The sequence below is a fragment of the Amblyraja radiata genome, chromosome 34 (assembly GCF_010909765.2).
Source record: "Amblyraja radiata isolate CabotCenter1 chromosome 34, sAmbRad1.1.pri, whole genome shotgun sequence".
Classification (NCBI taxonomy): domain Eukaryota; kingdom Metazoa; phylum Chordata; class Chondrichthyes; order Rajiformes; family Rajidae; genus Amblyraja; species Amblyraja radiata.
In genome coordinates, this window is record NC_045989.1 from 15,871,554 (window position 1) to 15,885,549 (window position 13,996).

At 41.2% G+C, this 13,996-nt stretch overlaps 2 protein-coding genes across 5 annotated transcripts in view; one reads left to right on the forward strand and one right to left on the reverse strand.

Annotated features, from left to right (window-relative positions):
* The window catches only part of ccpg1 (cell cycle progression 1), a 39,962-nt gene extending 27,972 nt beyond the window's left edge, over nucleotides 1-11,990 (reverse strand). For all 4 annotated transcript variants that reach the window (XM_033050069.1, XM_033050067.1, XM_033050068.1 and 1 more), the window contains exons 1-2: nucleotides 11,839-11,990; nucleotides 623-698 (exon numbers count right to left, since the gene is read on the reverse strand). In XM_033050069.1, the coding sequence (XP_032905960.1) occupies nucleotides 623-682 (60 nt within the window). In that variant the 5' untranslated portion in view covers nucleotides 683-698; nucleotides 11,839-11,990. The remainder of the gene's footprint in view (nucleotides 1-622; nucleotides 699-11,838) is intronic.
* A 248-nt stretch (nucleotides 11,991-12,238) lies between these two features.
* c34h15orf65 (chromosome 34 C15orf65 homolog) lies at nucleotides 12,239-13,698 on the forward strand. The gene has a single exon (XM_033050171.1). The coding sequence runs from the start codon at nucleotides 12,402-12,404 to the stop codon at nucleotides 13,365-13,367; it is 966 nt and encodes a 321-aa protein (XP_032906062.1). The 5' UTR covers nucleotides 12,239-12,401; the 3' UTR covers nucleotides 13,368-13,698.
* Nucleotides 13,699-13,996: the final 298 nt, after the last annotated feature.

Here is a 13,996-nt window from a genome sequence, read left to right on the forward strand (position 1 = left end):
GGCACCTCATGCAACATGTGTAATGTTTACAACCCCCATCCTCTGCCTATCATGACAGCAAGACGTATAAAATATAAGATGTCATCTATTATCCAGACAAGAATAACAAATACATGGTTCAAAGCACTTGTCCTATCCTTCCTCATACTAACCCTACCATGTATCAGTATCATATACTGTCAATTCCTTATTATTACCCATCAGAATCTTTGAGGACACAACCTAACACCACAATGGGGTACCTTATTTACATTGATTGCAGAGGTTCAAGAAAGTGACCCATTATCTCTCAACAGTAATTAAGTTTAGTCAGTTAAATGTTGGCATGACTTCAATATCAACACCAACTCTATGAAGACAAAAATGGCCATCTTGGAAAGGCAGTGTGAAAATATTTTCCATTTCGACTTGCATGCACTAAAATAGCATATCTATTTAGTAAAGACCGAGATGATGAGACCATTATTGGTACACAAAGGAAATTCCTTTTTGTGCAATAAAATTGTAATGTTTTTCTTCCTTTTATTTAAAAAAATGTTCAGTTCTTTAAAGGTACGAATTGACACACGCTTAAGTATTATTTATACAGTTAAAGAGGTAAAACTGGAGAAAAATAGTTTACTTCATGGTTAATTATGGTCCAACCACAAGAGGATTCACTATCGCTGGAATTCTCTGACATCTTCAAGCCCACGTAACTGCAAAACAAAGATATATTCAAGTTAATTTAAAAATCAATTGAGCATTGAATATTAGACTTGAGATGTCATGTTTGGGACGACAGATGGCACAATGGGCTAAGTGTTCGGCTGGCAACCGGAAGGTAGCCGGTTCGAATCCCGCTTGGAGTGCATACTGTCGTTGTGTCCTTGGGCAAGACACTTCACCCACCTTTGCCTGTGTGTGAATGTGTGTGAGTTATTGGTGGTGGTCGGAGGGGCCGTAGGCGCAGATTGGCAGCCACGCTTCCGTCAGTCTGCCCCAGGGCAGCTGTGGCTACAGAAGTAGCTTACCACCACCGAGTGTGACTGAGGAGTGAATGAATAATGCGATGTAAAGCGCCTTGAGTATTAGAAAGGCGCTATATAAATCCCATCCATTATTATTATTATTATGTTGCAGCTGTATAAACATTGGTTGTGCCGCACTTAAGGGCATTGTGTACCGTTCTGGTTGTCATACTACAGGAAGACAATATCAGTAATAGAGACTGTCAAAAACATTCCCTTGAATGAAAGACTGTAGTTAAGGAGAGATTGGATAGGCTAGATATACAAGGGGCAAAGATAAGTATTTTTCCCTGGGCTGGCGTATCTTGAGCTAGAAGGTGAGAGGAAAGAAATGTAAAATACATTGGAAGAGTGTTTTACACAAGAAGCTGCAAAGGAAAGGTAGTGGAGGCAGATACTACTGCAACATTTAAAAGGCATATGCATAGATACTTGGAAAGGAAAGGAAAGGAAGAGGGCGATATGGGGGCATGTGGATTCGTGTAGATGGGCATCACAGTTGGCATGCATCAGGTGGGTTGCAAGGATCAGTCTATGCGGTACTTTGTATTTCTAAGATTGCAATTTAAATTGTGGTCAACAGATTTCAATACAGCAATCATTCCGCCTAATACAGGGTAATGCGAGAATTATTTTGTTTGGTCATTTGTTAATGATGTCATTAGTGGTCATTAATTCTGGGACTTTGTTTTAAAATACAGATTCTGTCAACGCGAACCAATTCTTAAATTTGTGGGAGATGAAGTTAAAATAATCCTGGTTAAAACTGTTTAGTTTGTACATTTGAATAATTTAAATTTTAGTAAAGAAATCTTTGGATAAATAATTGATGATACCGCAAAAGAAGGATGTTTTTGTTCTGGCAACCATGTGACCCATCTTTCCAAGCTGCCTCTTATCTAGAAGGCAATGACCCTGTTCATAAACAGCTGCACACACAAAGTCAACTTAAAATAAAAGAGGAGCTTTCAGCACAATCTTTCTTGCTGGTAAACAATTAATCCAGGCCAATCACAAGCTAAAACTACAGTCCAGCAATTACCATTACCAATTCTGGATTTGAAGCTTTAAGACAATCAATTGCTTTGTTTTAAATTTAATGTATTCCATTCCCAATTCATTTTTTTTTACTGTTCTGGCCCAAATATCTTTGGTCAGATAAAATACGTTCCGATTATTTTTATTTCAATGTCCTTATCTATTAAAAATGTAAACCATATGGGAAGGTTACAATGCCACTTCTAAAACAGGAGAAATGCAAGTAAGCCTGCCTATTGAGTTTTCATTATATGGGTGTTTCCGTAAATACAGCACTCAGTAATGAAAATGAAGGTCTCCAAACTTCCAGGTTATTTTCCTGTTTTTTTATGTAATAATCCCATAGTTTCATATCCTGTATTTTAAGTAGTATAGATAATGGTGTATAGCCAAAATAATGAGGAAGTAAAAATAAATAAATCTGTTTCTACAAAGAAATATAGCAGATAAGCCCTGTGTTTTCTTGCCTTATTTTGAGACATTTTTCAAGCAGGATTTCATCAAATCCTTAGGCTAATTTATACCAGAAGAATCACATTAATTTTGCAATTAAATAACTATATAAGCCAAGTTCTGATTATGTTTATGATTTTTATCATTCATCACCTGATTTGATGGTTTTCTGATGCCTACATTTTTTGCAGCAAAACGCGAGTAGCAGCCCATTTGGTCACGTGTGAAAAGTGTGATTTAATGGCAGTGTAACTGTTTTTATATTTATTGTTTCATTTTAATTGTTTATATTCTGTGTTCAAGCTTTCCATTGAAATACTTAATAATGAATAGAAAATCATGAAATAAAAATCTAGTTTGCTCACCTATTTTATCGGTCTAATTCTGTTGTCCCTCCCGTTTTCTGACCTCGTCGATGATATAAAGATTTTTTTTGCACTCGTTGCGATTAAAAAAGAAATTCAAACAACGCGTTTGTAATGACCCTGACCTGAACTACGGGCCTCGTGGTGGGTTACGTGCTGACATTTTGCAAGTGAGCTTAGAAATCAGTATAAGAGACAGTGTCCAAGTGGTCATGTTGTGGGCACTCTGAGCTCAGAAGAACATTGTGTTCACTTTTTTTTTTGCTTGGAATCATTGGTTAGTAAAAACCTTTTTGCACTTTTTCGTTCTTTTCCTGTAAATGTTGCTTCTAGTTTACTATAGAAATGTTTACATTCTGTTAAACTTTCAGTGCTTGTTGCTATGGTGTTGTAAAGTGTGTGCACTATAATGAAGGGAATCGGGTTCCAGATAACGCCATGTATTATCGTTGAAAGTATGTTCCTGTCCATACAGGTGCTTTTGGTTCCGGGCAAAATTCTAGTAAATTAACATCGAAAACGATGAAAGATTTCTATATATTTTTCTCATTTATGTGTATTTTAAAAAAATAATAAATTTATAAATACATTTTTTCTCTTTTTTTCCAAATTTTGTAAGTTATAAATTTTGGTCAAATTTTGGTCGATTTTGATCACAAATTAGCTCAAAAGGATCATAGGTAGGCCCATTTTTAATGCTGTGGTATTTCGTTATAATTTAATACTTTCAAAATTGGCCACCCATGTCACAGGTTGGTACCCTAATTTACAGAAACACCCATATACAAAGTCATACCACTTACCATGCAATACAAAGCTTTAAGCTTTGTGCACTTAAAGGTTTAAAAATATTCCAATACTTAACATTGAAGTTTGGAAAACATTAAGCTTTCAATTATCTCATGCCATTAATAACAAAATGATACCATGCTGCTGCCAATTTAAATCTGTTCAAGGTATTTATAAAATTGAATGTTACTGCCTTATGAAACTAAATTGGGAACAAAAACTTTGATGTCACCTATGTTTTGCTTTATCCCCAGCAACCAGCCAAGATTAGGGGTGGCACAGCTGGTAGAGCTGCTGCATCAGTGCCAGAGACCCGGGTTCAATCCTGACCTTGGGTGATGTATGTGTTCTCCCTGTCCACGTTTTCAATTTGCACGTGTTCTCCCTGTGACCATGTGCGTTTCCTCTGGGTGCTCCGGTTCCTTCCACATCCCAAAGATGTACGGGTGTGTAGGGTAATTGGTCGCGATAAATTGCCCCTAGTGGGTGGGGAGTGGATGAGAAAGTGGGATAACAGAACTAGTGTGAACATTGGGTGGTGTAGGCTTGCTTGGTGGGCCAAAGGGCCTGCTTCCATGCAGTATCTGTAAATTGTTCTATATTTTACAACATACATACATTCACATTAGCATGTCAGAAGGAAGATATATGGATTACAGATTTGCAAATTGCCTGAAGCAATGAAAACAACAGTGTTCTAAGTACCCATGCAGTGAATTTTCAGGAATATCGTACCAAAGTCAATAAGATCAGGAAAAATTTGAATTCCACTTCAGGACTGTCAGTGGAACATTAACCAAGCTGTATACAAAAAGGCTCTCTAATGAATAATTTCCTGCATATATTTCATATAATTGTTACTAATTCAAGATGTGCTCACTCAATTGAGATGAAAGTTTACAAGGATAACTTCCAATAAAATGTTAAAATTAATGAATTAATTAATTAATACGTTTATTGGCCAAGTATGTACACATACAAGGAATTTGCCTTGGTGCTCTGCTCGTAAGTAACAACACGACATACAGTAACAATTAAGAATGACACATATAACATTAAACATTAATAATAAAACATTACAGTTTAAACATGTGAATGAAATAAAATACCTGGGCAAAATGAGGCTACAGACATTTGGTTATTGAGTAGAGCTACTACTCATGGAAAAAAAGCTGTTTTTATATCTGGCTGTGGCAGCTTTGACAGTCCGGAGTTGCCTTCCAGAGGGAAGTGCTTCAAAGAGTTTGTGGCCAGGGTGAGAGGGGTCAGAGATGATCTTACCCGCTCACTTCCTGGCCCTTGCAGTGTACAGTTCGTCAATGGGGAGAAGGTTGCAGCCAACAACCTTCTCAGCTGATTGGACGATTCGAATGCAGCCTCCGGATGTTGTGCTTGGTGGCTGAGCCAAACCAGACCATGATGGAGAAGGTGAGGACAGACTCTACGATCACAGTATAGAATTGGACCATCATTGCCTGTGGCAGATTGTGTTTCCTCAGCTGCCGCAGGAAGTACATCCTCTGTTGGGCCTTTTTGACTGTGGAATCGATGATGGGGTTGATGATTTCAGGTCCTTGGAGATGATGTTTCCAAGGAACTTAAGACTCCGCAGGTGTGATTGTGGTGTTGTTGATGGTGAGTGGGGGGAGGGGAGGGGGGAGCTCTCCTAAAGTCTACTATCAATTCTACTGTCTTCGGAGCATTGAGCTCCAGGTTGTTACTAAGGCACCAGGACGCCAGCTGTGTCACTTCCTGTCTGTAGGCAGATTCCTCCCCATCCTGGATCAGTCCAATCAGGGTTGTGTCATCCGCAAACTTGAGAAGCTTGACAGAGGAGTCTGTGGAGGTGCAGTCGTTGGTGTAGAGAGAGTAAAGGAGAGGTGAGAGTACGCTGCCTTGCGGTGCTCCTAAGCTGAGGGTCTGCGGGTCCGAGAAGTGCTTTCCCAGCCTCACATGCTGCTTCCTGTCTGTCAGAATTATGAAATTATGCATGAGATTGAATTGTTTTTAATTGCTTGGTAAATCAGTTATGTCAGGACTGTCGTCAGTAGGCTATCGGGGCATATCGAAAGAGTTTTTCTTCCCACACAAACAACTATTAGTAAATGGAATCTTTAACCAATATAGACTACCAAAGTTTATACTTTGTTTTATCTAAAAGGGAATTTGAATTTATAAATGTGAAAAAATTCCACAGAGAAAGACTGCACTCAATACATCCAATTAAGGATTTACTACCATAACAGTGGGTTAAATTGCTTCCCTCTGTGCTATGAATTATTAGGAAAATGGCGAAACAGTGTTCTATGTATAGTAATAACAGCCAAATGAGAAGGCCTTTTATATGGAATATCAACCATGCTGTATCTGTTCAAGGAAAAGTTGCAAATTACATGCACATGCAACTGCTATGCTTCTCCCAAAATGATCTTTCCCCTCACATATTCAAACCAAAGGTTTAAAAATAAGGTGAACATTGAAATAAATGAAATAAAAAACAAAAAATAATGAACATTGAATTCTCCCAATTTTGTTAGTCCTTGCTGTCTCCTCCCCTTCCTCAGCCCTCCTGCTGTCTCCTCCCATCCCCCAGCCTTCGGGCTCCTCCTCCTTTTTTCCTTTCTTCTCCCCCACCCCCCCACCCCCGATCAGTCTGAAGAAGGGTTTCGGCCCGAAACGTTGCCTTTTTCCTTCGCTCCATAGATGCTGCTGCACCCGCTGAGTTTCTCCAGCTTTTTTGTGTACCTTCGATTTTCCAGCATCTGCAGTTCCTTCTTAAACAGTTTAAAAATAAGATTTTGTTTTCAAAAAGCCATCTCTATTTTCTTTGCAGTTCATCTACTTTGAACCACTGCTAGCAAAACATGTTTCAGTATAATTATATGAAAAATGTTTTAAAATCAATTTATATGACTTGAGTGCAACTTCAAATGCTCATAATTTATATAATTTATGGCTTTCAATAGAATACTTATTTTGCACATTGCTGTGATGTTTTGCTAAATTATAATGTTTTTCTGATTACAGTAAAATTGCCATGTACGTTATTGAAGATATTTTAATTATATGTTGAGACAGTTGTCATAGAGCCCGGAGCACAGAAACAGGCCAATCTCACCAAATTGCCCCATCCAAGCTAGTGTTGTTTGCTCGCATTTGGCCATTACCCCTCTTAACCTTTCTTATCAATCTTCTATATTGGAATAGTTTCAATAGATTAAAAAGGCTCTTAAAATCTTTGCTCTGCCTTATAAATTTTCAATGAAAGGAATTGTTCTGGATTTAACGTTGCAATGTCTCAAAGCACAGTGGAAATATGTTATTTTAAAATTTGACTTTAGAAGTCAATCTTGCCAATCAGATTAGAAATACAAGAAATTGTATCATATTTCATAAATTATTGCATTACCACACAAAAAGGGAAGGTTTTTTTTTCAATTCAAAATATATACATTTGAATAGCATTGTGCTTAGCTTTTCAACTTGGATACAAAAAAACCTTCATTTACTCCTAAAAATTACAGTGCACCATGCCCGAAATCTAAATCTAACAATATTAACACAATCATCATCTTCAATGTTCTTTGTAGTTTTTATTTGTTTAAAAATCACAATGATGTTATCTAAATCAACATGTAGAGGAACCAAGGAGAGAGCAGGCTATTTTAGACTGGGTATTGAGTAATGAGGAAGGGTTAGTTAGCAGTCTTGTTGTACGTGCCCCCTTGGGCAAGAGTGACCATAATATGGTTGAGTTCTTCATTAGGATGGAGAGTGACATTGTTAATTCAGAAACAATGGTTCTGAACTTAAAGAAAGGTAACTTTGAGGGTATGAGACGTGAATTGGCCAAGATTGACTGGCAATTAATTCTAAAAGGGTTGACGGTGGATATGCAATGGAAGACATTTAAAGACTGCATGGATGAACTACAAAAATTGTTCATCCCAGTTTGGCAAAAGAATAAATCAGGGAAGGTAGTACATCCGTGGATAACAAGGGAAATCAGGGACAGTATCAAAGCGAAGGATGATGCGTACAAATTAGCCAGAAAAAGCAGCATACCGGAGGACTGGGAGAAATTCAGAGACCAGCAGAGGAGGACAAAGGGCTTAATTAGGAAAGGAAAAATAGATTATGAAAGAAAACTGGCAGGGAACATAAAAACTGACTGCAAAAGGTTTTATAGATTATGAAAAGAAAGAGATTAGTTAAAACAAATGTAGGTCCCTTGCAGTCAGAAACAGGTGAGTTGATCATGGGGAACAAGGATATGGCGGACCAATTGAATAACTACTTTGGTTCCGTCTTCACTAAGGAAGACATAAATAATCTGCCGGAAATAGCAGGGGACTGCGGGTCAAAGGAGTTGGAGGAATTGAGTGAAATCCAGGTTAGCCGGGAAGTGGTGTTGGGTAAATTGAATAGATTAAAGGCCGATAAATCCCCAGGGCCAGATAGGTTGCATCCCAGAGTACTTAAGGAAGTAGCTCCAGAAATAGTGGATGCATTAGTAATAATCTTTCAAAGTATCTTTAGATTCTGGAGTAGTTCCTGAGGATTGGCGGGTAGCAAACGTAACCCCACTTTTTAAGAAGGGAGGGAGAGAGAAAACGGGGAATTACAGACCAGTTAGTCTAACATCGGTAGTGGAGTCAGTTATTAAAGATGGGATAGCAGCACATTTGGAAAGTGGTGAAATCATTGGACAAAGTCAGCATGGATTTACAAAAGGTAAATCATGTCTGACGAATCTTATAGAATTTTTCGATGTAACTAGTAGCGTGGATAGGGGAGAACCAGTGGATGTGGTGTATCTGGACTTCCAGAAGGCTTTCGACAAGGTCCCACATAAGAGATTAGTATACAAACTTAAAGCACACGGCATTGGGGGTTCAGTATGGATGTGGATAGAGAACTGGCTGGCAAACAGGAAGCAAAGAGTAGGAGTAAACGGGTCCTTTTCACAATGGCAGGCAGTGACTAGTGGGGTTCTAGTGACTAGCAAGGCTCAGTGCTGGGACCCCAGCTATTTACAATATATATTAATGATCTGGATGAGGGAATTGAAGGCAATATCTCCAAGTTTGCGGATGACACTAAGCTGGGGGGCAGTGTTAGCTGTGAGGAGGATGCTAGGAGACTGCAAGGTGACTTGGATAGGCTGGGTGAGTGGGCAAATGTTTGGCAGATGCAGTATAATGTGGATAAATGTGAGGTTATCCATTTTGGTGGCAAAAACAGGAAAGCAGACTATTATCTAAATGGTGGCCGACTAGGAAAAGGGGAGATGCAGCGAGACCTGGGTGTCATGGTACACCAGTCATTGAAAGTAGGCATGCAGGTGCAGCAGGCAGTGAAGAAAGCAAATGGTATGTTAGCTTTCATAGCAAAAGGATTTGAGTATAGGAGCAGGGAGGTTCTACTGCAGTTGTACAGGGTCTTGGTGAGACCACACCTGGAGTATTGCGTACAGTTTTGGTCTCCAAATCTGAGGAAGGACATTATTGCCCTAGAGGGAGTGCAGAGAAGGCTCACCAGACTGATTCCTGTGATGTCAGGACTGTCTTATGAAGAAAGACTGGATAGACTTGGTTTATACTCTCTAGAATTTAGGAGATTGAGAGGGGATCTTATAGAAACTTATAAAATTCTTAAGGGGTTGGACAGGCTAGATGCAGGAAGATTGCTCCCGATGTTGGGGAAGTCCAGGACAAGGGGTCACAGCTTAAGGATAAGGGGGAAATCCTTTAAAACCGAGATGAGAAAAACTTTTTTCACACAGAGAATGGTGAATCTCTGGAACTCTCTGCCACAGAGGGTAGTCGAGGCCAGTTCATTGGCTATATTTAAGAGGGAGTTAGATGTGGCCCTTGTGGCTAAGGGGATCAGAGGGTATGGAGAGAAGGCAGGTACGAGATACTGAGTTGGATGATCAGCCATGATCATATTGAATGGCGGTGCAGCCTCGAAGGGCCGAATGGCCTACTCCTGCACCTAATTTCTACATTTCTATGTTTCTATGTGCAACTAAAATCTTTAATTGATTGCATCACATGACCAAAGGTCCCATTATTCTAAAAGTTGTTCTCAGCCACTAAGTGAATCAAAGGATTAAGCAGAAAAAAACACAAAAGAGGGTGAAGGAAACACAAAAAAGTCAAAATGAGAATATAAAATAGAATAAAAACTAAAAATGGGCATTAAAGTACAGAACATCAATGTGTCAATAGGTTTCTTTTAAAATTAAAACTGCATTTTAATTCTAGTTTCATTTCTTGTTTTGTATGGTCTTCATTTTTCACATCCGCATTTTTCTAACTTTTCACTAGTGTGCCTGTTTTTAAAGCTGGTTTCCTCCAATGATCACTCTTGCTTTTTAAATAAAAACATTGCTCCCATTTCCAAATGAGCATAGAGACGGGGTTGAGAAATGTGTGCACTCCAGAGTGGGGACAGAGGAAGCCCATCCAGGCACCTTCATCTCCCATCCCCGAGTCCCACATTTTCTTTTTACCCACCTACTTTCACTCCTCTTCCCCATCCCATCCATATCCTTCTCCCTCCCGCTTCACATTTTTCACCACCTCCTCTTTGTCTGATATCCTTTTGTCTCCTTTTCACATCTATCCATTGTCCATTCATCTGCCCATCACTCTCCTCACCTGTATCCACCTATCACTTCTCAGGCTTTGCCCCTCCCCACCTCACTTTTCCAGTGTTCTTCCCCCTTACTAAGGGACCTGACCCAAATCATTTTCCATTCCTTCCACAGATGCTGTCTGGCCCAGAGTTCGTCAAGCAGGTTGTTTTTTGACTAAGTATGTGTCCTCTAATTTTACCTACCTCTAATATGGAGGAACGTTTCTTGCATTAACTTATATTATGGTACAGGTAGCTCTATGGTTATATGCAAATTACAATCTCTATAAATCCCAAACAAAACAAAAGAATAGGGATTAGGATTCTAAAATGATAAAGGAAGGAAGGTATGAGCAAGGTAAACTAAGAAAACTGTTTACTGTTAAAACAACATTACAAATCAAAACAATAGGCCACAGGTTTTTGAAAGCCTTCTTTGCCATTCTTCAAAATGATGTTCTAACTCATCCAAGTTCTTTCCTTATCACACAAACATCCTTAAATCTCCAAACTTCCATCTTAGTCCTGAATATATATATATATATATATATATACTCAACATTGTTAATTTAGACCTACTTTGCAGCATCAATGCAGGAAATTTGAGTAACACAGTGAAGTTGGTTAAATTGTTTTAACCAGCGAAATAAGTCATCTAATTGTGTAAAAGAAAACCAAATATGGATTTGTTGTTGGCAGGACTGAAGACCATGAAAATGAAAATGCCAACCAGACTTTTCTCAGTCTGGGCAAAAAATCAAAATAGCGAGATAATATCTCGCCGCCACCAGTCCATGGAGATAATTCACATAGCTAATCTTTGACTCCATTTATCAATTTCAATTGTGCCATTGTGGAAAATATAAATATTGCTAAACTACAGGTGGAAAAGTGTTAATGAAGAAGTTTCGTTGGCGAGCTGTGGATTGCAGAAATAGATAATGCAATAGCTTATTTCCAATAACACTGGCTTAAAAAATTATGAAATGCGGAAATCGTTCTTTCTATGTACCGTACTTAACATTTGAAACAAAGATATACTATAAGATAAATGCCTATTATTGCCACATAGTTTGGCCTTATCGCAAAGGATTGCGCTCAGAGCAACACTCTTGATAACATACACTATCAATATGCTTGATTTCCTAATTTTTGACAATATCCTGATCCATCAATAATTGCTGTATTAGAACCTGCGCAACCCACAGCGCTATCGACGGTGAGTGCGTCAGGAGCTCGGAAGTCCTCGCCTCCGCCTCAAATAACACCGGTTGACAAATGTGGCCGGTGTGGACAGGGTCGCACTGTGGAGAGGTGGGGGTCAAGCTGTTGGGGAAACACCCTGCCCCCGGGCTGAGAGGGTGGAAAGGACAAGAGCGAAGGCTGGACATGAAGACGAGACAGGCCCTGCCCTGCCCTGCCCGGCTGCGATTCACATCCAGTGGCAGCGCCGGCGATCGGCCCCGGGACATCGCTGGACTGTCCGCCCCGATGGACAGCGACGCGTTTGCACGCGGGGCCCCCGGACGCGGTGGCCTTACCTGCCTCCCCTCAGCCGGAGGTGCCTCACGCTGTGTACCGGTTAAAACCACCATCCACACCCGGCCCTTGTGATGTTTTGACTGACGAGCAGTGACGGCGCCGAGCGAAGCGTCAACACAAGCACCACGAGGCCGCGCCGCATTGTGGGACTTGTAGTCCCGCGTCTCGAAGTCAGCGCCGGGGCCGCCGCGTCACCGGACTACGCCGCCCAGAATGCAGCGCGCGCCGCGCCCGCAGCGTCACACGTCGCCTTCGAACAACCCAATCCGGCGTGGTTACCAAGGCAACGCTGCCACAACAAAGCAGGCGGGGAGCGAGTGGGGGACAGCGAGTGGGACAGAGCGGGGCCGAGAGTGGGGCAGAGAGTGGGGCAGAGAGGGGGGCAGAGAGGGGGACAGAGAGGGGGACCGAGAGTGGGAGCTTAGAACGGGGCAATTAGGGACAGAGGCGCCGGAGTGAGGAGCCATTACTCGGCGAGGGAACCCACTGGCCCGCCTGTGGTCGACAGGGCGCCGGAGAAAGCCCTCGGTAAGAGAAGAGAAGAGGATCGCACCGCATCACCATGGCTGACTGTCACGTCCCATCGCCTGCTCGAAGGGTCCAGTTCAAAGAACCAGAATGTGACGACTTCAACTTCAAGCAGCCCTTTGTTTCAAAGCCGGAATCTAATGAGCCGCCGAAGGATCTCAATTCATCTCCGACTCGTAAGGTCCTGCTTAAGGACAGCGAGTTCGACTGTCTCAACCAGTTCATCGCTTCAAAGCCCGATTCTGGTGCTGTAACTTGTGATGGTCAAAACCCGCTGCCCATCCCAAATAATGAATCTGAAGAGTGCGAAGCGAACAATCGACCCATTGCTCCAAAGGCGGACTTCGAATACCCCGCGTATGATGATCCCTGTGCGCCAAACACTGGAATGGATGGATTTAGAACCTCAGTCTGCGACGACTTCAGCACATCTATCGCTCCAGCTGTTGTTGGCATTAAGGACTCCATCTGTGACAACTACTGTTTCACTCCAGGGGAGCCTTTGGGAGATACGTTGCGTGATGATTTCAACCCTTCCACTTCTTTAATAGTTCCATTGGATTCCATATGTCACGACCTAAAATCAGGCCTTGAATGCAAAGACGCAAGTGGTGATCTCACGCAATCCTATGCTCCACATGTTGAGGATAAAAAGGAAACGAGATGCGACGATCCTATTCCCGTCCGCCCTCCAACGACAAAGGATAAGAAGCTGTGGATTCCCTGTGCGAACCCTGGCAACCCTGTCTTTTCCTGCATGGAAAAGATCCCAACGTCGCCACAATCCCCGGCTCCATTCGTGAAACCCCAGAATCCGCTGTTCAGAACAACCTCTGCCGATTATGGATCCAATGAACCGACTTGTGACATTGCACCCTCTGTCTACAAACCGCTGTCGCAGTCGTTCTCGCAGGCGCTCCAAGCCGGTGGGATGTATCGTAACAGCTCCCTGAACACTACGTCGGATAAGAAGAGAATTCACGATTTACTCGCGCTTTGACTTTCTGCCCCCGTACAGTTCTTTATTAGTTACTATAGTAAGACAGTGAAGACAAATGTTCCCTTTTTCTTTCAATGGCAGATTTTGGAAGAGAATGGTATATAACCAGATGGAATTTGAGACTCTTGGGATGTGTGTGTGTGTAGAAAACAAAAACAATTTGATCGTTTGTATATTTAAAAATAATTTTCTGTGGTAATATGCCCGTCTATAATATAGATTTTTTTTCAGACATTTACTGTGACTTTTTTTTCATTTGCATTCATTTAGCATTTTACATTTGCAGATAAAGGAATCGAATCATGGAAAATTTAAAACCCGAGGCTATTCAGCGCGTCTTTTTCATCAGTCGAATCCTTCAGGGTCATCCTTTAGTCTCTTGCCTTGAGATCCGGTTCTCCTGGCACATGTACAAGGATATTTAAATACGATAAAAGTTGCTATCCTTTCCGGTAGTGAGTTCCAGATCAGGGTCAAACTTTAATGGTAACGCATTTATCACTCTCCTCTTGTCCTAGTACCAATCAATACTTCCTGGGCGTTTTTTTGCCCTTCCACGTGTTCTGAGAGGGGCTACAGTTGGACATCTTTCTTGTAGACAGTCGTCAGGGGGACATGGCTACAAATCT

Excerpts from the sequence above, each read along its gene's own strand:
- c34h15orf65 (XM_033050171.1), top strand. The coding sequence starts at position 12,402 with ATGGCTGACTGTCACGTCCCATCGCCTGCTCGAAGGGTCCAGTTCAAA.